The 24217-nt window shown below is 46.7% G+C and overlaps 1 protein-coding gene across 1 annotated transcript in view; it reads right to left on the reverse strand.

Annotated features, from left to right (window-relative positions):
• Window positions 1-15373, reverse strand: part of TNFAIP8L3 (TNF alpha induced protein 8 like 3) — a 36756-nt gene extending 21383 nt beyond the window's left edge. Inside the window, exon 1 of the mRNA XM_047736672.1 lies at window positions 15022-15373. Coding sequence (XP_047592628.1) covers window positions 15022-15073 — 52 coding nt within the window. The 5' untranslated portion in view covers window positions 15074-15373. The remainder of the gene's footprint in view (window positions 1-15021) is intronic.
• Between the last annotated feature and the right edge of the window lie 8844 nt (window positions 15374-24217).

Raw genomic sequence — 24217 nt, forward strand, 5'->3', positions numbered from 1 at the left:
TCATGTATGCTCTATCGCTTCCATGACTGCATTTCCTTTTTTATTCATCTTATTTTCTCAGGAGTTAAACACTGCCTTGTTTTTCTTCCGGTTGGTTTTCTATCTGCCTAGCACTAATTTACTCCCAAAGTTCCTAGCACAATACAACGTTCTCAATGGGCTCAGACACATCAACTCATCTTTTACTTTAATTTTCTTTCTTGGAGACTTGCTGGGGCGCTCTCGGTGCACTGGTCCAAATCTGGGCACCTCTCCCTCTTAAGCCCCCGCTAGGCCCCCACCCTGGTGCTCCTTCCATCCTTCTTCCCTTCTCTCCTGTGTCTATCTCATGGCTTCCTCTTTCTTAACTTACACCCCGTTGCAGTGGAACACATTGTGCAGCACAGGCATCAGCAAACTACCTGAAAGAGCCCGACAGCAAAGGGCCAAAAGGCAAATATATTTGGGTACTTATAGAGCCATTTAAATGTAGCCATTAAAGAAAAAGTAAAAGTGCTCATGGGCCATCCAAAAACAGGTGGCAGGCCAGACGTGGCCTGGGGGCCTCAGCTGGCCTCAGCTGGCTGACTCCTGATCTAGCAGCTCCCTAAGGAAGGGAAAGTGGTAGGGTAATGTTCTGGACACCTAATGTGTCTTACGATGACTTTATTCCATCCACACACTCGACTGATGGTTTGATGCGGTTCAGAACTCTACCTGGGAAATCCTTTGCTTTGAGAATTCAAAGGCATTGTACCACTGTTGTTTAGCTCTTGGTGCTGCTAGTTGGAAAACTAGTCCATTGGTAAAAGGGCCTGGTTATTCTCTCTGGAAGCTTAAAATCTTTGTTTCATGACCACTCATGGCCGTATGTCTCAGAATTTCCTCTGCCTTCATTCCTCTAATGCCTAGGAGGGCTTGTGAGGTGAGTGGGGGGTCCAGGGAGAGGAAATGGAGAGATGCACCTGGGTGGGAAAGGCTGCAGGGAAGGGGAGCATTAAGGATGAGATAGTGATCTGGGGTCAGGGAGACAGGACAGAAGGGGACAGGTCAGGAGTGAGACTTGCTTCTGGCAACAGGTAAGAGGTCAGGAGGCTGCTGCTGGGGAGCCAGCTTTTCTCAGTGTTGGACTCTTTAAGAGGTACTATCCTCCAGGTGAAGAGGTCCAAGAAGGCTGGGCAACCATGAAAGGCAGGACCGCTGCAGGCCTAGTGACTCAAGAGAGTGGCCCTTCTTGCGACCCCTGCCCCTCTGGCCTCCTGATGTCCTGATGTCCTGACCAGCTGCTCTTTGTTCTTGCCTGCCTCCAGGCTGCCTTAAGATAATCTTGGCCCCTTAATTATCAACTATCTTCAGACTTAGACTCCAGTTTCTCTCATTGAGTTATGACAATTTGGCAGAATTATTTTTATGTGATTTTTTTTTTTCTTAACCAAAAATGAAACAAACAAAACCCAAGGATGTTTGGAACCAGACATCTTCATCCCACCCATGCCTCAGTTCATCACTGACCTCCCTCCTGGGGTGAAGGAAAGCCTGGGATGGGGGTATTTGGTGACAGCTTTCTGGAGATAATTCCTGGGTGCTTACTACAAATGCTGGTCTTAGGATGTATCATCCATTATTGGCATAAATGCCTACTTTCTCTAAGAACTCACTCCTATCTTGATTATTCTGCCTTTCCTATTCCCTGATCTCTCTTTTAAAAATCACAGTGGTCATATTCACTCACTTGCAATTGTTAAGAAGGAGATATGGCTGCTTAATAAAGAACTGACATTGCTTTCCATGGGAAAATTAAGTGACTTTTTTTTTTTTTAAATGGGAGGATGAAGTTTTCTTGGAGGGTGAACATAGTCAATATATATTTTTATATCTGAAAAGAGGTAAAAATAATCATTTTGTATATTTCAAACCAAGAAAGTAAAGATAGATAAAATCCTAGGTTAAAAATTCTGATAAAGGTGAATCGAAATGGTTAGCACTTCTGTTTCCTATAAGCTTCTTGACTGGGCTAACCCTATTTGGTTGGCTAGAGTAGAATAAGGTGGACATAGGGAGGCAGTAAAGAACACTGGGGCCACAATGTCTCTTATTTTCAGCTCCAAGAAACCCTCTGCATAAGAAATCCTCAGTTAAATTTCTAATTCCATTAGAAACACACACACACACACAAACACAAACAGATACACATGATATTTAATATCATACAGCTCCTCAATAATAATTTTGTTTCAGAATGGCAGACCAATGGTGGCAGTAGATTAGTACCTCCTAAAAGCTAATAATCCTTCTATAATAGGATTTTAAATGCGCACCCCTCTTTTTTTCTAATTGTAAAAGTAATAAAGACACAAAATCAATGTGTAAATGAAAAAGTGGAAAGTCATAGTCATTCGTATTTGGGATAGAGGTCAGGGATAGAGAAATGTCATGCCAGCTGCATACACTGACAGTCAGTCAGCATCAGTGAGGCCACGTTCAGGGGCCAAGATGGCTGAGTCAGCAAGCTCATTCCAGCATTGCGTTTGGCTTGAGAGGCTCTGGTACCCTGTGCCGGACTCTGAACCCCAAATCCATGAGCTCATTACCTACTCATTACCTATTCTGACGGCCCACACTTCCTCTTCATGTCATGAGGGCCCACGAAGGCTAGGCCAGGTGGCCCCAGATTGGGGATGCACCAGGGAGAGTGGGGGGCCACAGCCCGGGCAGTGGGTGAGCAGGAAGAGGGCTGAGAAGCCTGGAGCATGCCCCCCACCAGAAGAAGCCCTGAGAGGGACTCAGGGAGGACTTGTCTGAGGGGAAAGAAGATCACAGGGAAGTGAGGGAAGAACTACTTTCGAGGAAGAAGATGGAGGGAACTGGGACAAAACTAAAAGAAAGCCCACAGGATGAGCAGTGGCCTAGGCCACCAGATCTTACTCGATTGTTGCTTTTAAATTAACATGTCCTGCTAAAAGTTATACATACTCACTGTGAAATATCTGGAAGAAAAGTACAAAGAAGGAAATTATAATTACCCATAAACTCATCATATAGAATGGTTAATTCTGTTCCAGAATTAAAAAGTTAAAAAAAAGTTTATGTGAATGAGTGTAAAGGAGACTCTTCCCCTTTTCTCTATAAAAACCAGAGAATGTATATGTATGTATAGGGGCGTGTGTGTGTATAAGTAAATATATGTACATATAATGTGTGTGTATATGCATGTATGGAGCACAAGTGAGATCACAGATTATCAAGCTTTCATTATGCATGAGACTGCAAACTCTTCCCTCTATTATTATATGTTTTTCAAATCAATTTTTCTTTTTTTTTTAAAGATTTTATTTATTTATTTAAAGGACAGAGATCACAAGTAGGCAGAGGCAGGCAGAGAGAGAGGAAGGGAAGCAGGCTCCCTGCTGAGCAGAGAGCCCAATGCGGGGCTCGATCCCAGGACCCTGGGATCATGACCTGAGCCGAAGGCAGAGGCTTTAACCCACTGAGCCACCTAGGCACCCCCCAAATTTTTCTTAACAGCTGAAAAATATTCTGCATTGTGGAAATGTCGTTATGTATTTAATCGTTCAGTAGCTATTTGACCGAATGTTGTTTTTTAGGTTGGATACGTAGGTGTGCTGCTGCCCTCATTTTGGTGGGGGTGGAGGTGCAGTTTTTAATAGTGAAAATTCAGCACCTGTTTTGTGATTTGGGGTAATCTCTGATTCTGTATCTTCATCTGTAAACTGAGAATAATAATGCCTGCTTTATCCATGTCCTGGTTTTGCCGTGGATCAAGTGTACAGGGTATTCCATTGTTCTTCTGCCTTTACCGTTGTTTCACTCCGAATAACTTAGTGGCTAAGGAGGCCACAGAAAACCTGGAGAAAGCTGAGGGAGAGGTAATGGTGTGGTTGTGGAGGTGCTGAGATGAGGGGCCTCCTGGCCAGTGAGGAGGAAAGGCCCAGATGCCCTGAAAGGCAGGATTTTTTGGGAGAGAGGACTGGGCGAGACTGCAGCTTGGGGAATTTTTGGTCTTGCGCCTTTAGAATGAATAGTCTCTCCCAAATGAAAGTATATTGTCAGAAAAGACCAGGCTGAGGGCTCAGCCTGAAGAGACATGTGTAGGAAAAAAGTATTAATGATGGACACAGGAGGAGCAATGGAAGAAGAGTTTGGGAAAACCAGGATTACATATGGTTGGAGAATTCGAAAGGAAAAAAAAAATGCCAAGATATTATTGTTGAATTCCCACTGGGTCCTACTCCGGGCTCTCTCAAAGTTGACTCTGTTTTAACTGAACTCTGCCTGCCTTGTTTCACTGAGACTGAATCATTCAATATGAATACCCTTAAATCCTAGGGTAGAGAGGTTAATACAGATGAACAAATTTCCCTGTTTCCTTACAAAAACAGCCAATCTAAACACAGATAAAAATCAAACTGGAGAACTAGAAGTCAATAAATCTTTTCCTGAAGCCAATAAATATTAAACTCAAAAGTAGATTAGCCTTTGCGATTGTCACCGGGCATCTATAAAACCCAGTAAACATCTTTTGGCTCTTAAAGACCATGAAAATCTTCTGAGGGCTCTGTGTAGGGCCCTTCTGACGAAGGGGAGGAGGGGCCATGCAGAAGGGTAAGGCCTAGTGTGGGTCTGTGGTGGCCTGAGTTCTGGGCAGACGTGCCTGGTGGGGAAGGGGTGGCAAGAACACAGGACAGGGTGTTGGGAGGACACAGAGCAGGGGTCCCTTTGATATCACAACATCCAGAATAACTCTGATCCTTTTCTAAAAATTATGTATGATTTTGGGAAGGACAGAGGAGCCAGAGGATCTGGCCTCCAGCTCTGGTTCTGACACTGCTTGGCAGTATAACCAGAGGCTTTAATGTCCCCAAGAAAACATTGCGTTGGGGGGGCTTTTGTTCTCTTAAAAAGACTGCTCCCTCCCCTTAGAAAGTTCCCTTGCATCTTTTCAGGATTGTTTTTTGGCTTCGGAAAAGCACATCTATTCTTAGGGCTCAATCTAATTTCCTTCTTTGTACCGATTTTTACACATATTCTACCATGAGCTTGCATTCCTTTGGTCAGAAACTAATGTTACTAAAAAGCAGCAAGTAAGAGACTGCAGGGACACCCAAACCCCAATAATCAAGCTCTGAATCTCAACTTCTCTTCACTGTGAGGCAGGCTCATCCTTGGGTTTCTGCTCATCCTTGAATCCAATGGATTACCATGCCCTTGGAATGCTTTATCTGAGATGATTTAATGCTGGAGTGGAAAAAAAATGCCTGAGGACCCAGCAAGCTTAAGTACACTTTGATAAAAAGAATGTTTGTCTTCAGCACCTCTCCTGACTGCTTTTCAGTCCTTCTCTTGTCCTAGTGTTTGCTACATTCACCACCCACCACGTCCCATGGTCTGGAGATGTGCATGGCTTCAGGGTCCTTCTACAACCTTCTCTCCCCGGTAGGAGCTTGGTGCCCCTCTCTCTATCTCCCTCCAAAACCACACTTCACCAGCTCTAGAACAGGAATCTGGGCCAGCCAGTCCTTGCCAATGTGCAACTGGGCTAGTGCAGGTGATGTCTGGTGCTTAACACAGGGCCTTCTGGAAATGGCACGTCCTACCAGAAGGAGCCTCACAAAGGAACCTAATGGTCAGGATTCTAGGCCCTGTGGGAGCTGGAGGGGGATACAAATGAGCCTGGTGGCATCCAACAACTTTACCTAATCTACCTTGTACAAGAGCACTATTTTTGGAGTTCCCCTGACTTCATATCCACTGACAAGATGCACATTCCTGAGCAAGTTATTTAACCTCTCTGTGCCTCAGTGTCCGAGTTTATAAAATGAGGCTATTTCTAGTACATATCCTAGAAGGCTGGTATAAGGGTTCAATATCACATAAATAATCAGTCCAGATTTGAATACATTATATGTGCTTAGTTAATGTGAAATAAATGAGTAAAATTCAAAACATCACTATTATTTTACATTTAGGACTAGCCCTCTGGGACTGGACTCTGGCTGGCAAAGAGCATCCTCACAGCTTCTCATCTTGTTAGATATTTGCCACAACTTCTTAAACCCCATGCCCTCTCCTCTATAACCCCAATCCCAGTCTTCCCTCGCTGTGTCAGTGTTATCCTAAGGAAACCAAGGAAGCACAATGGTAGACAGTTGCTGTTGAGGCCTGCCCTGCAGAAGGCCCCATCATCTCCCTCCCACATTCTACACCGAAATTTCTGTTGACTTTCCCAGCACAACCCACAGAGCCCAAATCAGACCTGCTGGACATGCGTGCTCACCAGAACAGCCCGTGACAGAACTTCTTCCCTTGCGTGAAACAGGAGGCCTCCACTATAAAAATATCAATTAGGAATCTCCATAAAACTACGTATCACCAAAATGTTTCCTTGCATGGTTAGAACAGTTTCACAGAAAGCATATTTTACTTTTGAGAAGAGAACCTACAAGACAGTGGCTGCTCCTGGGGTTTTTCAACAGTTTAAACCAGTATTTGGATACCACCAAAGTTTCTTTTTTTCTTCTTTTTTTCTGGAGAGCCGAGTTACAAAATACTGGTTTCTATTAGGGTGTGTCTAGCACTTTCTGTGCCGCCAAGCTTTCCATTTTTATAGTCTGCACACTGGGAGATTTTCCATGAACAGGCTCAAATTTATTCCCAGGCAATGATGTTTAGGCAAGCCAATATGAACGAGAAGACTGTTTGAAAGCAGCATCAGAATTTGGACCACGCAACTGCCTAAAAACAAACAAACAAATAAACAAAGCCATCTCTGATGTACAAAAAAGTAATAGTTTTTTTTGGCATACCTTAATATATGTGGGGAAAAGGGTACTCACTCTCATATGTTTCCTTAGATCAGGTTGTTAGAGAAAACTTGTTTTTTAAATTTTTCTCTATCCTTTATTTCTATACTTGCACAGAATACAGCCCAAACACCCACCTACATAGGCATTTTACATGAAGAGCTACAAGCCAAGTGACTGCAAAAAACAAAACCAAATTATGTATATAGTGTCTTTATAGAGATCTGCATGTGAATTCAAGTAGGAGCCAATGGTAACTCTGGAGGAAAAGGAATCAGTTAGTGGAGAGTGCTAATGGAAAGTGTGACTATAATTTCGTTTTGCTGACAAATAAAAAAACAGGTGCCATATTTTTAAAGGAAAAAATAGCATAAGAAATAGGGCTTTATATTTACACACTCACACATATTCTTGTTCCAGCTCTAGAAACTTACACATTGGCTACAAGTACCACTATGACACCCAATTTTACTTTTTTTTTTTTTTAAAGATTTTATTTATTTATTTGACAGAGAGAGAGAGAGAGAGATCACAAGTAGGCAGAGAGGCAGGCAGAGAAAGAGGTGGAAGCAGGCTCCCTGCTGAGCAGAGAGCCTGATGCAGTGCTCCATCCCAGGACCCTGAGATCATGACCTGAGCCGAAGGCAGAGGCTTAACCCACTGAGCCACCCAGGCGCCCCCCCACCATTTTACTTTTTAAGTATGACAACTCCCTTCTGCTGCTGGTCATCTAAGGAGATCCCCACTGGGTCAGGCCAAGCTCCTCACAAGCTTCCAGCCTTGCCACCTTCTCTTTTTTCTACCCCCATCTAAATTTTTCACTCCTTTAAGGCTACCCTCAAGGCCCATTTCCTCCATGAAGCTCACCACCAGAATTCCAGACCACAATGCCTCTTGCTCCAGATCCTACAGCATTTTTTTTTTAAAGATTTTATATATTTGTTAGAGAGAGCGAGCACAGGCAGACAGAAAGGCAGGCAGAGGCAGAGGGAGAAGCAGGCTCCCCGCCGAGCAAGGAGCCCGATGTGGGACTCGATCCCAGGACGCTAGGATCATGACCTGAGCCGAAGGCAGCTGCTTAACCAACTGAGCCACCCAGGCGTCCCCCTACAGCATTTTTTGCTGATGCCTCCCAGTCTTGTAGATTCAGTTTTGGGTGGGTGTTTTCTCTCCTCAACACAGCTGCAAATTTCTAGAGGGTAGGGTCCCATCGAATTCTATTTCTCTATGTGACCATAGCACCCTGTGCCACTCTGAACATGAAACAGGTGATCAGCCAAAACCTCTTGGATTGAATGGACTCAATAACTGGGTGCAGAGCTATGAGGTCTGGAATGGCTAACTTCATCTGGCAATCTAAATTTTCCTAGGGAGGTCTAGGTAAAATTTACAGCTCAATGACTATCCCCTGAGCTTTGCTGGTAGACAGGGCTGCCCTCTCTAATGAAACACTCCTGAAGAATTCTGGGGACCACCTGCATGGGGTGTCTCAATGTCCTGCTCAGGCTCCTCCTGGAGAATGAAGGGCCAAGCATGCCACAAGCCTCTGGGGGCCTGTAGATAGCTCTCAGTGGGTGGGGACAGCTTCACCCAAGTTTGCACCCTGTTCCTTGGGATGGCCTACATCTGGCCACGAGATGGCCTACATCTCATCCCCTTGTATAAGGGGACATGAAGGCCTGGCCCCTCACGCTGACTCAGAACAGTTCTGAAGGGCTGTTCTAGCTCCAGAGCTGGAGGCTATTATTATTGGGTGTGCATTGGAGCTCAGCTTCTCACTATGCCTAATCCAGTGTCCCTCCCCTTCCCTCTCCTTCCCCAAATAAACCCAGTGCATGCCAACCTCAATCACAGAGTCCAGTTCCTGGGGAAACAGCCTACAACAGCATCTATCCATCCATCCACATACAGGCATACCTCATTTTGTTGCACTTGGCTTAATGAGCTTTGCAGACTTTTCCCCCCCTGAAACTGAAGGTTTATGGCAACCCTGGTGGTGTAAGTCTAGCAGTGTCATTTTCCCAACAGCATTTGCTCACTTTATGTCTCTGTGACACATCCTGGTAATTTTTATAATATTTCAAACTTTCCAATTATTATTAAGATTTGTTATGGCGATCTGTTATCAGTGATTATAGCTCACTGAAAGCTCAGATAATGGTTAGTATTTTTTAGCAGTAAAATATTTTTAAAAAATTTTTTTGAGAGAGAGAAAGAGATGGGGGGTGGGACAAAGAGAGAATCTTTTTTTTTTTTTTTAAAGATTTTATTAATTTATTTGACAGAGAGATCACAAGTAGGCAGAGAGGCAGGAGGAAGCAGGCTAGCCGCTGAGCAGAGAGCCTAATGCGGGGCTCGATTCCAGGACCCTGAGATCATGACCTGAGCCGAAGGCAGAGGCTTAACCCACTGAGCCACCCAGGCGCCCCATAAAGAGAGAATCTTAAGCAGGCTCCACGTGGGGTTCCATCTCACCCTTAGATCATGACCTGATCTGAAATCAAGAGTCAGATGCTTATCTGACTGAGCCACCCAGGTGCCTGAGCAATAAAGGATTTTTAAATAAAGGTATGTAAATTGTTTTTTAAAGATATCATGCAATTGCACACTTAAGAGACTATGCTACAGTGTAAATGTGACTTTCATATGCATTGGGGAAGCTAAAAATTCCCTGGCCTACCTTTACTGCAATATTTGCTTTATTGCAGTGGTCTGGAACTGAACCTGCAGTATCCCTGTGCTGTGCCTGTCTTCACTTATCCATGCAGGCACACAGCCAGCCAGCCAGCCAGCCAGCCAGCCAGCCAGAAACCTCCCAGTGTGTTCAGGATCCAAGGTGTTAGTGGGAGGTGATAGAGGTGAAAATGACCCCATCCTTGCCCTCAGGGAGCTAACAATCCAGGACAAGAGACGAGAATGTACCAGAATAACCCTAAAGCACACAATGGGAAGTGGTTGTTATTAAGACAACAGAAATTTGGCTGGGTACAATCCCAGGGCAAGGGGTCAGGAGTCTTGTCTTCATGCACTAGTGCAGGCTGTGGCCATTTCTGTATGTGTCCTGTTTCCCCATTTGATCTTAAGCCCTGGAAGCCAGAATGGATAGTGTCCTTACCTCTCTGCCTTCCCCATACTTCCCAAAACGGGGTCCCAGACAGCATTAGAAATCTTAAAACACTGAAGGCAAGCTTTGGCAGTTCCACTGCATAGGAAAGGTTTCTGGCTGTCTGGTCTCTCAGTGCAGAGTTCCCAGGAGGCTCCTCAAGATGCACATTCATTTATTATGCCCATAAACCTTCAGGAACCTGAAAGCACAGGACAAGGTCCTGACCCATAAAGCAGTTACAGACAGTGTGTGGACAAGGCAGAGGCCCCTGGAAATGTCCACAAACAGGAACAAGACACAAGACAGTGACTAACAGGCATGTGGTACCTCATCCTCAGATGGTCTCCGTCCCAGGCTGGCCAGCCCATCCACTGTCAATCTGTCAGTTAACAAGGGTTACCCAACAGTCTCCACCAGGAACCTAACAATGAGAATCAACAGACTGCCGAACCTCATAATCCCCTGAAGCTAGTGCTCTAGCATGGTCTACTGCTCACAGCGGACAAGTGCCTGTAAGCAAAACACCACCGCTAAGTGCCTGATGGAAAGAAGGGGTCGGCTGGGAAGTGTGGGTCGGGGAGTCCGTCTTCTGTATTTCCCGGCCCTCACCCCGACGCGGCATGCCAGTCTTCTTCCACTCTCCCTCTCCTTTCACTGCTTTTATGCAGTCTGTCAGCACTTCTGTCGTCTGCTTCTCAGAAATGGCACTTGCATCCTCCCTCTTCTGCTTCACCTGAGAGCTGCCACTTGCCCTGATACCGCGGCCACCCCAGTCACCGGTGCTCCAAGCCTAGGCAGTCCCGCACTCCGTGTCTGTCGGATGCGGTTCCTGCAAACCCAGCTCTCAGTCAGTCCTGTCTCTGCATAACGGTCAGCTCATCAGGGTCCTCTCTGGCCCCATCAGGACTAATCACTAAGAACCCTTTTCTATGTGGCCCTCCCTATCACTCCAATACTTTTATTTCCCAGTACTCCCTAGAATATGCTCTCCACTCCAGTCACCTCCCTGCTTATCTGGGCCTTTGCTCAAGTGGTGTCTGACTTCTGGAACACCTTTCCTCTTCTTAATCACCTATGGAATCCTACCTACTTGAACCCTACCTGCCTAATCCACCTTGCTACTTTGTTCACAAGGACCACACTGAGGACCTAGGTGATGAGGATAGAAAAGGCAGGGTTAGAGGTCTGCTGTCTTCCCATTTCCTTTACTGTGTGGAAGCTTCCCTATCATATCTTGACTCCATTGCTTGGAAATGCTTTTCTGTTGCTCTGCCTGGATTGTGAAGAAACCCCACCAGCTTGACGGCCCCGGACCACCTAGCTGTGAGTGGAAGGAGCCTGTTTGCCCTCAGCTGGGTAGACTGTCTTTGTTTTACAGGCCTAAAAGAGAAAAAGCTGACACTGCTAATGTTTACTTGCTTGTTGCTTCTTAGGAAAGATTCTTAATCACTGTCGAGTTAATATACCAAGTGCTAAAATTTCTGAGAGATGGATGGTGGGTTTGCCAAATGACAGACTGCCAAGTTGGGTCTCTGGAATGAATCCAGTGTTCCATAAACCCTGCCTCTTTCCTAATCATAGAAAGAACCCCAAACGACAGAAAGGCAGAGTAGAGTTTCAGGCAGCAGAATGACACAGAAGCCTCATCCTGTGCTTCCTGAAAAACAGTGCAGCTGGAGACAAATCTCATCTCCCCGCTTCACCCACTATGCACAGTGCTGTCCTGCTCGATGAGGGCACCACAGGCACTGGGGAGATCTTTGGAAACATCTCTTGAAAGGGGTCAAGAGTAGGTTGTCCTCGGAGACTTTCTTACTCTTCTGCCAATTTGTAACTGGGACGGTGACTGAGATGGGTAAAAATGGAAGGGGAATGATGAGGACTTTCTGGGCCTCCTGCTACCTTGAAGGAAAATGATTCACTGGTTGGAAGGGTTACCTCCTCTTGTTTCATTTGAAATGGCATGAAAGTGGATATCTCCAAGTTAGCCAGTGGGTTGGATAAGGGCTTTTCTGCTTTGTGTTACTTTACCTAGAGTTAGAGGAAAGGGGGATAGTGAAGGTAATAGCTCTGAATGTCTCCATCTTCATGCCTTGAGCTGGAAGATGAGGAGGATAAGAAGAGGTAAATTAAAGATAACCTCCCCCAAACCAGCTAGCAAGCAAACACACACACACACACACCCCAGAGAGAATGAGAGAGTGAAATTCAAAACAAACCTTCTCAGGCAATTACATTAGTGTGATAATAATGACAATAATACGTGTTATACATGTCTACTGATTTACAATTTATAAAGCACTGGTGTACATTATTTAGCAGTATTCTTACAATAAATAATCCAGTCAGGTGATAATCAACATAGCAGCTACCATGTACTGAAAGATTACCGGGAACACTTCATGTGGTATTTTATTTAATCCTCACGACCTCTTTGTGGTACTACTGTTATCTCCATTCGACAGATGGAGAAACAGGTTTGGAGAGGTTAACATACTTGCCCAACAGGCAGAGAATGAAACCTAGGTCCTTCTGATTCCTGAGTACAGGCTCTTGACCTTAATAGGGTACATCTCATGGCAGGGCTTTTTTTTTTTTTTTTTTTTTTTTACAAGTTCTAGAAGGGAAGGCCACTCAGGAAGAAGCAGTCCTCACATCTTAACTCCTCAAGAGGTAGGTTCACACAGACACACACACAATGAATACTCCAAGAAGTCCCACTTCTCTGTTGTCCCCAGCTACAAACACACCCAGCTTGCACAGATACAGGTCCACAGATGTACCTGTATGGAGACAAAGGTCCTTATGGAGACAAAGGCCAACCCCTAAGGATAACATAGCTTCACTTAACCTGTATCTGAAGTTGCAGCAAGGGTTTCCATTTGACAGGATGCAACTACAGCAAAGCAATGAATTAGCATCTAGTTCTTTGTCTAGAAGCTTTGTCACGAAAAATAGTTTAAGACTATGAATAATGAGATGGAATGCCATTTAGCAGAATGGCTTGTGATATTCAATTAAATGTTCAGCTTGAGAGATTCGTGCACACACAGAGAAGAAGAAATGACTGTAGGAAACAGCAAGGCACAAACACATGGTGACAGCTCATAGAGCTGGCTGTCCTATTCTTCATGGGACCCATCTGACCTCAGTGGTAAGGTCTGCTGTTAGCGCAGGGGCCTGACACAAACAGACACGCACCCATCTGGGATACCCGGGGCTGGGAAGACTTGGTGAAGAAGAAACAGGACTCTTGAGAACTCCTTCCCTCCCCTTTTACCAAAGCACCAACTCCTCCTCTGGAGTGTCTCCTCCCCCTTCTTCTCCTCCCTCTTCTTTCTCTAAGCTTCCTTCTCCTCTCCATGAAACATCAACCTGCGTAAGAGACCTGAGGGTGGGGTGGGGACAGCATGTTAGTTCCTGGGATTTTGAGACAGTAAAGTGTCAAGGTCAGCATCCCCCAACCCTGCCCCAGCTTTCCAGATAGACTTAGATACATACATAAACACCTACTGGAACTTTAAACAGATGTGAGGAGATCCACAAGTCCCGCATGATACAAAATCTTGGTGCTTCCTAGCCACAGAAACATACAAGTAGGCGAAGGGCTCAGGTCAATTTGTTATATCCACACCTACCTGCACAAAGGAGGTGACCCTTACACATACACTCAAACACACACACACACACACACACACACACACACACACACGGAGGAATCCTCAACGCAGGCATCTTGGTAATGCCACCCTACCTGTTGACCAGGCTCATCTCTTCCACCCACCCAAAGGTGTTGACCACAGCCTCCCTGTGAGAGGCAGAGGGGTACCATGTAGTGGACAGGGAATCACTCTGCCCTTGGCTACTCCCTGCTGTGAGTGGTGGGGAAAGCTACATAGCTTCTCTGGGCTTCTGTAAAATGGAACTAATAACCACCTGGCTAGATGCTGTGCAGATGTAGGGGAATCATCTATGTAGGGCTTTTGGCACAGCGCCTGGCGCTGTCCTGCCTGGTTCCTGAGCTTGCCTTTCCTACACCCACGCCTGGACGCCTGGGCTGAGAGTGCCTCCTGGCACTTGGTCCCCACTCTCAGGATGCTGGTCTGACATAGGGAAGAGTGGGGACTAGTCTAGGACCTCGGGTCTGTGACAGGAGGGTCAGCTCTAAGGTCACAAGTCCGCCGGCCGGCCGCGGCTAGCCTTCAGGGCCCCCGAGGGTGCCAAGAGCCTGGGACAGGTGGGCTGGACGATCAGTTCTACCGTGCGTGGACCCGTGGGCGGCAGATGGAGCCGACCGGTGAAGGCGGGCAGAGCCCAGCGGTAAGTCGACCCAAGGCTGTGGGTGGCTTCCTCCTGTTGCTCAGTATCAGGGAGAGGCGGGGGAGGACATTCATTTTTTCCAAAGTAAGCATCCACCCATTGCTTCGATAACTATCGATCGTGAAAAGCCGGCGGCGACTCTTAAAGGCGAAGCCCGACTCCTGCGTCTGCGCCCCCGCAGCACCACTCCCTCCCCCCCGCCCCGTGGCTGTGTTCCCGGACTCCTCCGCTGGGACCTCCTCTGCCTCTGTGGGGCAGCGATGGGCGAACCCCTCTGCTCCGCTGGTGTAGCAGCCTCGGGAACCTCAGCCACTAGCTGTGGTTTGACCCCTGCCCGTCTACCCGCGGGTCCTTTCCTTGCTGGAGTCCCCTGTCACGCCTTCGGACCGGGTCACCTGTCCCGCAGCGTCCCTGGCGCCAGGGTTCGAGGACAGGGTCGGCGCACAGAAAGTTATTTCAAAGGGCAGATGTGTTGCAACCCTCGCTGCAGCAAACTACAGGACGCGGATTTCCCGAACTCTTCCCCACCCCCACCCAGCCCCGGCGACCCGAGCCCGCGGCAGGACGCAGCTACGCGGAGAGCCACCCGCAGATGCACCTCTTCTCCCCCCCGCGCGCCCAAGTGCAGTGGAAAACCTCACAGCAAACTCACGGCGCGGAGCAATCCCCGGTCCTGGCCTGGAAGGGATCGGCCTCCCGCCCGGCTGCTCCGAGAAATACTCGCGATTTCCTGCCCCAGCCTCCCCTCCTCCCGGCCCCGGCCCTCCCGGCTGGGCTGCCGCGGCCCCTCGGTACCTGCGGCGGTCACGGGCTCGCCTTCACTCTGCTCGCCGGAATCCGAATCCATGCTGCGGGCTGCTGGCCGGACGTCCACAGCCGCTCGCCCGTCTGAGGGGCTGCTCGGGGCCGGCGTCCGGGCTCCGGCGACCGCGGCACACCCGGGACGGCAGCCGGGCGGCGGCAGCGCTGGCGGCGCGGGTTGGGCAATGCGCGGCGGCGGCCGGGGGGCGGCTCCGCAGAGGCGAGCGCCGCCCGCGCCCGGCTCCCAGCGCCCCGCCGGCCGTTGCCTGCGCGCCAGGCGAGCGCGGGGCGGAGGGTGGGGGCGCGCAGGGAGAGAGCGGGGAGGGGGAGGGGAGGTGCGAGCTGGGAGGAGCGGGAGCGGCCGGCCCCGTGGGCTCCAGACGGGGCTTAAATACCCCGGGGGCGGTGCCGCTCCTCCTACCCGCGCCCCGCGCCCGCAGCCCTGGACTTGAGGCGCGCGGTGAGGTCGTGCCGGTCGGCGAGACCGAGCGCGGTCGCTTGCGGATGGCCAAGTTGGTTGGCTTTTGAGGTGAAAAAGCGCCCCTACCCCGTAAGGGAAACAAACAAAAAAAGGGTTCTGAGTGGGAGTCCTGGGGCTGCCTTGGCTGGAATCCGAGTCCACCGCTCCTGGACCTTGGGCGAGAAACTCAACTTCCCTGAGGTGTTTCCTCACTTGGCAGATGGGGAAATGACAGTTGCCTTTTGCCGGGAATGTTGTGGGAGAGTAAATAAGATAATGCACGTGAGGAGCCGAGAGCAGGGCCTGGCACCTGGCGAGGAAGGGAACAGCGCTCAGCAGGTACGCACGCTCCGGCTGCGCTTCTTGCCCGCGTGGGCGGGACGGGCTGGCGGCGGAGCGCAGCGGGGCCCAGCTGGGGGCCCGAGCTGGGGGCCTAACTCGGGGCCGTCGCGCGCCGCGGACACACCCTGCCCGCCCCGGCCCCGCCCCTTGGCGCCCCGGACTCGGGCGGAGAATGGGATTTTCAAACCTCGTGTTAATGAGGAGTGCACCACATGCTCCGAAGCGCCTACCCTTTCACTTTGTAGAAAGAGGTATTTGTGAATTTACTTAGTAATTAAGAGACAAAACGACGGGGGCCGTTGGGGGGGAACGCCCTGAGCAGGAGCTGTAAGGCCTCAGGAGATCGGGAGATCGCTGGTGGTTAATTCTCGACCATCCATGCAGTCATACTGTCTCCCGAATTATCAACTCCCTGCACTTCCGTAACTTCAGGCCAGCCTCTGTGTTTATCAAGTGCCACCGAAAATGCAGACTATATTGACATGAGCGAAATGAAGTCAGGAGGACACAGTCTACCTAAAAGTGCCATTTAATTGTTTCCTGTGCGCTCTTGTTTAATCTGTACAGCGACCTACTGAAGAGTTTGGGTTGAAGCACGTGCAGATGCCTTTTTTGGGGTTCAAAAAGAGCTGAAAGTTGGTATTTTCATAGAATCCGACCTATATTGCTGTCTCCATTTTATACATGTGGAAACTGAATATCAGGGAGAGCAAATAATTTTCTGTGGTCGCGTGTCCAGTGAGTGAGTGAGCTGTGACTTGAAATCAGGCTTGTCTGATGTCCAGACCTGCTCCCAGCTGGTAGGGTAGAGTGTAACAAGTCAGTTTGGCCTTTTGGCTACCTGATGACTGCCTCTTTTAGTGAAGGTATGGGCTTCATAGAATACAAGTACGGTTCTACTTTGCGTCCTCAGAAAACATTTTTCTACGTGGCCAAACTCATGGGCTTTAGTTGCCAAAAGCTGGATGGGTTTCTGTGGAATAGTCAAAAGATTCCCATTCTAGCCGTGTAATCTTGGGCAAATGGCTTAAACTCTCAGTTTCCTTGTATGTTGGCATCTCCTTCATAGGATAGTTGTAAGGGAGTAAATGAAGTAATGACTGTGGAAGCTATTACTCAATGCCTGACACACAGTTAATGTTTGATAAGTGGGAAGAACATTACTTCTTAGATCTAATGGATCCCATTTAGAAAAAATATTTTAAAATCGCATTTTTAAATGAAAAGAGTAACAGCGACAGTTGTGTAAAAGTTGATACTCAAAAAATAATAGCTGGTATCCTTTAAAGAGTTTGCCATCATAGCTTTGCATTCCTTTTTTTTTAAGATTTAAAAATTTATTTACTTATTTATATTGTGCGCTGCAGGGGGTGGGGTGGGGATGGGCTAAGGGAGAGGGAGAGAGAACCCTAAGCAGACTCTGCTTTCTGCTTTGACTGGAGAGCTCCAGTCAGGGTTGGAGCCCAAGACCTTGCCAAAGGTTTGACCTGAGCCAAAATCAAGAGATTTGTTTAACTAACTGAGCTACCCAGTTAGTTATGCCCCATAGCTTTTCATTCTTTTTTTTTTTTTTAAGATTTTATTTATTTATTTGACAGAGAGAGATCACAAGTAGACGGAGAGGCAGGCAGAGAGAGAGAGAGACAGAAGCAGGCTCCCTGCTGAGCTGAGAGCCCGATGCGGGACTTGATCCCAGGACCCCGAGATCATGACCTGAGCTGAAGGCAGCGGCTTAACCCACTGAGCCACCCAGGCGCCCCCCCCCTTTTTTTTTTTTTTAAAGATTTTATTTATTTGACAGAAAGATAGATCACAAATAGGCAGAGAGGCAGGCAGAGAGAGAGAGAGGGAGAAGCAGGCTCCCCGCTGAGCAGAGAGCCCGATGTGGGGCTCGATCCCAGGATCCCGGGATCATGACCAGAGCCGAAGGCAGAGGCTTTAACCCACTGAGCCACCCAGGCGCCCCTAGCTTTGCATTCTTAAGGAAAAACAAGAACGGTAGCAGAGAACAGAGTATATTAGATTGAAAAGACATCCAGCTTCCTCTGAAAGCCAACCCTAGATTCAACAACAGGAAATGTGAAACTTTCTCTGCTCCCTTACACCTCCTTTCCTGGCACTTGGTAGAAGCTTTTTAATGATTATTTATTTGTTTGTTTTAATGGACAGATGGTCTAGGTTGATGGATGAGAGAGACAGAGTCCCACGGAGGTATCTGTACATCACAGCAATAAAGGAAATGGGGAAGCCACTACTGGAACTTGGTTAACAGTAAACAAGGTATGGAGAGCACACATTTATGGTACATACAGGCCCATCAGTCATTGGATCTTTACTGAATAACTAGTACATTCATCCCAGAGATAGAATGCTGGGGGTGGGGGATGCTGGTCAAAGTGCTTCAGAAAAGTGTATGAGTCCAGAAAAATAACACCTATTCATTTATTTATTCCTATATTCAGTCATAGTATATTTCTGCAAAAAAAAAAAGCAGACCTAGAATGAAAAATTGAATGTGGAATTAAACAATGGAGAAGAGAGATCCAAACCAAATAAGGTCCCCATTCCAATTTCCTATGACATGCAATCTGTTGTCATGGGATAGCAAGACAAAGGGAAATGACTGCTGGCACACATGTGGGTTTAATGAGGAACATTAGTGGAACATACCTTATCTGTCCTCCCAGTGTGGAAAAATCTGTATAAGAGAAGGAAGTCCTTAAAATAGTATCTCACGACCGTCACCCCCACGAAAACAGTGAAATCTGAGGTGGTGAATCTCCTTTACAAGCCAGACCTAGTATATTTCTTTAAAAAGAAAAAGAAGGAAAGGAAAAGCTCTTAGAAAAGAGGAAAGGATTTCCGTAGTTCCTCTGTGTATTTTTAGAAGAATGGCATCACTTTGCAGACTTGAATCTAAAGTCTGAGGGTTATAAACCACTTTCCTCAGTGTTTCCACTACATCTTTTCAGCCTGGCAGCTTTTCAGACAGATGAGTTTCTAACTCTTAGTGGTCATTCCTTAGCTTTAGCTAACGAAGTCATTGGCTTTTAAAGAAACTTGCCCAGTCTGGTGGGAAAAGCCTATCTATATGTAAGGTGTCAAGAAACGGATAATAAAGTAGATCCATTTCTGCGAACACAATAATACTCTAATCTAAGCCAGTGCTATGACTCATCTGCCTGTCTCCTCTTGTGGGATGGCAAGGGAGCTGTCTGTAAACCTTTGGGCAAGCAGCCTGGAGAGAGGAGGGAGGTTCCTCTCATGCGCTAAGGGCTGCTGCTCAGCTTCAAAACCTCACAGGGCTCTGGCACTGCCATTTTTTCTAGGCTGAAGTGGCCCTTGGTATTTTGGGATGAGAGGTTGGCTAGGGCAGCCCCATTTTAAATAACTTGTCTTGAGGTGGATTGTGGCACCAAGGAAGCTCTGCCCAGAGTGAGGTGGCCTTCATGGGGCTCTAGGCAAGCTGGACTGTGGGGTCTGAACTGGCTTCATATTCATCTGGCAGAAGACAACCTTGAAAGGGGGGGCCTTTCCTCTTTCTTTCTGGCTAGCAAAAATAAATTTTTATTGTCCTCCATTCCTCATTTCAGGAGTATCACTGTGGAAAAATTAAAATCCAGTCATAATTGCACTAGTTATAGTAACTATAACACATCTTTTGAAAAACTTTTCTCTTTGTGTGTAGCATTCTGCATTTTTTTAAAAGATTTTATTTATTTATTGACAGAGATCACAAGTAGATGGAGAGGCAGGCAGAGAGAGAGAGAGAGGGAAGCAGGCTCCCTGATGAGCAGAGAACCCAATGCGGGACTCGATCCCAGGACCCTGAGATCATGACCTGAGCCGAAGGCAGCGGCTTAACCCACTGAGCCACCCAGGTGCCCCGCATTCTGCTTTTTTAACTTGCTTTTTCCTTTTAATAGTATGTTATGAACATCATTCCATCTACTTTTGCCACAATGTTTAATATCTGCACAGTATTCTACTGTATGGGGATATACCATCATGTAGTTAAACAATCTTTTATTATTGGGCATTGAGGTTGTTTCCAATTTTCTGGTATAACTGACAGCATTAGTGAACACTTCATGCCTAAATCTGCATACATCTTTAATCAATGTCTGTGAACTTTCAACAACTTCATTTGTTTTTTTATAGTGGGGAGAGAGATGGACGATTGCATCTAACAAAATAATTGCTGTATATATATCAAGAGTTTAAGATTATCAAAAATCGTCATGGGCATTGTCCCTTCTCAGTAGGAAGTGAGTCATTTGAGTTCATTTTTGCATTTTCTAAGCATTCATTGAGCCCAGAGGGGATTCTTCTGGGTTGAGGAGAGGAGTGGAAAATTTCTTTTCACCTTTTCTTTGTGGACAGTATGTCCCCTGCACAGCCCTATCCAAATCAAGCCACCTTGTAGGAGATAGGGTGTGGGGACCTGGGCAGTTGGGCATTAAGTTGTTCTATGTTCTTAGCTTTTGCCCTCATGAGTTGCCTATAGGATAGCTTCTGGAGCATCTAATGCAGTTATAGTGACTCTAAAGCACTGATTCAAGGTTTCCTGGGTGGCTCAATTGGTTAAGCATCTGACTCTGGATTTCGGCTCAGGTCATTATCTCAGGGTCCTGAGATCGAGCCCCATATCAGGCTCCACGTGCTAAGTGTGGAAACTGCTTAGGAGTCTTTCTCTTCCTCCTCCACCCTAGCTATAAATAAATAAATAAATAAATAACTGATTCACAGGGAGAAGGAAATTGAGAGAGGGAGGAGGAAGAGAATGAGGGCCCAATTTTTCTTATGCTCTGGCCCAGCTCTTTCTGGGGTATATTGGGTTTTCAGGAAAATAGGGGAGTACTCAAATACTGGATGGGGCAATATTGCCCCAGTTTTCAAAAGGAAGAAAGGAATAAATGCCAGGAGTAACAGATTGGTGACATTTTTGGTGCCTGCTAGCAGAAGTCTAGAACAAACTTCGAGAAGAAAATGGTGCTCACCAGCAGCCAACATGGATACATTCTCATGTCTCATTAAAATGACCATGCAGACTTCCTTTACACAGGGTCACTAGGTGTCGAGGTGTATAAATCAAGATAATTTTATTTGCCTTCAAAGTAGCAAATATTAGTTGAGTACTCTCTGTTCTTCAGGTGCAAAGTGAAGGGATCTGATTGCCACAGATGCCATAAATTGTTATTTAGGTAAAGATTTTGATGAAATCTTGCCCAATTCTCTTGTTGTTAGGTGAATCTGAAGCTGGTTGAACAACCCTACCCAGCGAGCCTTGAGTCATTGTTCCGAGTTAATTTGGACAGAAGTCTTGAGTGGAGTGACACAAGGTTCTGTCCTTGGTCTGTTCTACTTTTTTTTTTTAATCAGTGCTTTAGAAGATGAATTTAGTTGTGTTTATCAAATATGTACATTACCCTGCTAGGACAAGTCAGAGAAGACTTGGAATCACATGGGAGAGATATGTCGTCTTGATTGTTCATAAACTCAGTGTGAGTCAACAGTGAGAGAACAGCTACATTGCCAGGAGAAGGGCAGGAATAGTCCTGTGTATGACCTGCTATTATGGACACCTGGGGTCTTGTGAACATCTGGAGCCCCATTTTAAGGGGACAGAGCAGGAAGCTCCCAGAGGAGAGGAATTAGGATGATGAGAGAGGTTTGAAAACCATTCTGTGTGAGGAAGTTTGATCATCATGCTGGGAAAGAAAGAAAACAAGGCATGACAGCAGGGATGTCCTCAAATGTGTGGAAGACCCGGACCCTAGGCTGTTGCAGGAACCATAGGTGAACACGGTAAGAAGGTAGACTTTGGATTTCATGCCATTCCTGGCCTGCTTGTCCTCAGATCCTTTTCTTGCCATTTCCCTGCTCTGTGTGGAGGAAGTGCTGACCCCGGCAGTCTGCATTTGCCAGGGATGTTCTCTGCCACTGTCTATCCCTTAGATCTTGGCACCTCTGACAGTGGCCACATCTCCTCCATGGCCCCTCCAGCTTCCACCAGATGGACCCACTGTGGTTGGAGCTTCTATTAGGTGACCACAGCCTCTGGGTTCCAGCAACAGCACCTCCTCTCTTCAGTCCCTCCAGCTCAGTGTGGCAGTGGCTCCTTGCTGTTGCTAATGTCTCTTGCTTTGCTGTCCTCTTTCTGCCTTCTCAGCTCTTCAGTCACCTCTGTGCCCAGTTCCCTGCACTACTCCTGAAAATACATAAACTAGCTTCTTCTTCCTAGTTGGATCTTCTTAGTTAAGACATACAGAGAGCAGAAAGACTATTTTAATGATTACAGGTGGATGACCACATGATGAGAGGCTGGCATCCATGATCTTTAGGTTCCTTTGGAAGTTGGGGTATAGAGGAGAAATAACATGTCCAGATCCTGGAAGAGTCAGAGTTGGAACTGAACTCAAGGCTCCTGACCCCTGGACTGGCACTCTTTTCATCTGATCTTAGCTTTCTCCTCCTGCTTATATCTTTATTAGCCATCCACCCATAGTTTATGTTAATCACTCTTCTGATCTATGTGAGGGAAAATTGAGTCTCCTAAATTCTTTTTTTCCTTTTAATTCTCTTGTAATTATGGGACAACCCAGTTCAATAATGCTTACTTGCTAATTATTTTACAGAACAAATACTGCTTGCCAAGTGTTGAGTGGAACCTTTTCTCCCCTCCATTCAAAGCATTTTTTACTTAGAAAAGCTAAATACATGTTCCAGTCTGGAAGGTTCCATTTATATAAGTCTCTGATTTCACTGAGTCTGGCTATAGAAGAGGGAGGGGATGTTCAAGGTCCCCTCGTCTGAGCCCATCACTTTACATACAAAGAGACAAGCCCAGGAAGATGGAGTGACTTGCTCAGAGTTTGAGGCAGAAGTGGGACTAGAATCCAGGTCTCTGGTCCTAGTTCAGGACACTCATCGTAGTACCATGCTCCTTTATGGGCTGTTTACTCTTCTTTACTACATCTGGTTTTCAATCTGCTTCTGAATTCAGCTCTCAAATCTTCCCCCTCAATACTGATCTTTCCCCGTTTTATCACCTCTTGCATACCAGTATTGTAGTCCATCTCCACCTGGAATGGAATTATCAAAAGCAGGACTTGACCAACCCCTCTTTAATTCCTTCATCTCATCAAAGACTTCCTTGTTTCCCTACCCCTTCTCACCCTCCCCTCCCCTCCCTCCCTCTCCCCTCTTCTGTTCCTCCCTCCCTTTTTTCCCTTCCCTCCCCTTCCTCTTTCCTCTCCTTCCTCCCCTCCCATTCCTCCTTCCCCTCTCCTCCCCTCCCCTTCTCTCCCTTTCCTTCACCTACTTCTTCCCCTCCCTTCCCCTTCTTCCCTTCCCCACTCTCTTCCCTCCCTTATTCTTCTCTAATGGATTTTCAAAATTTCCATTTCTCTTTCCTTGCTAGCCAACATTTTCTTTCTCACCAAGTCTTCCCTTTAGCATTGTTCTTTAATTGATTCCTCCCTTCTGTGCTCAAAGCCAATCTGTTTGGTTGAAGCCATCAACACTTCTAAGGGAGAAATCTTTCAAGCACTAAATATGATTCCTCGTTGCCATAAACCTCTGATCATTTTCTGAGGAAAGCCATAAATTAATGTCATCGTTTAGAGGGACCCCTGGGCATATCTCTGTTACTTCCCTGGCCTCTTAACTGTGGATGTGAGCATCTTAACATCTCAGACAGTATGGCATAGATGGGAAATCCTCCCTAGCCAAAAATACCAAATTTATTTTAGTTCAAACCACTAACACATATCATCCCATCGTAGTTTTCAGTGTTTCAACAACTTTCTTCTTTAGCTGTCAGTATCAGTTTTAGCTGGTTTTTAGATCTTTCCAAATTTGTATTATCTGGACGTTCACAAGAGGTTAGATTTATTGAAGCTCTTTTAGGATAACATCATGACAGTACAATATTTGAGTCACAGTGACCTTGTTAAAACGCACTAATCCTCCCCCGAACAGGCACATTGACGCCATATTTCCAGTTGGCTTAATTATATTCCTGTCTCCTTCCAAACTCTGTGTTACTTTTTTCCAGTGTGGATTTTGTCAAATCACATAATTGTCAAGAATCCAGGAACTCGTTTCACCCTTCACATTCCTATAACTCATACTTTAATTTCTTTTGGTGAAGTTGATAAGTCCAAGGATCCTGTACTGGGTTTCTATCCCAGAAAACAAGTGTAGGGAACACCTGTCTCCTTCCTTAGGGCAATGAAATTGCTGTGAGAGTTAACAGGAATGGGGAGTGGTGCACAGGAGAGAGGTCAGCCCTGGACACTGGATCCCAGCTCCATCATGCTCTCCTCTCCCAGATACAGAGTGCAGGGTGGAGTCAGCACCACGTGGACTCTCTGCTCCAAAGAA

The sequence above is a fragment of the Lutra lutra genome, chromosome 7, assembly GCF_902655055.1.
Source record: "Lutra lutra chromosome 7, mLutLut1.2, whole genome shotgun sequence".
In the NCBI taxonomy this organism is placed as follows: domain Eukaryota; kingdom Metazoa; phylum Chordata; class Mammalia; order Carnivora; family Mustelidae; genus Lutra; species Lutra lutra.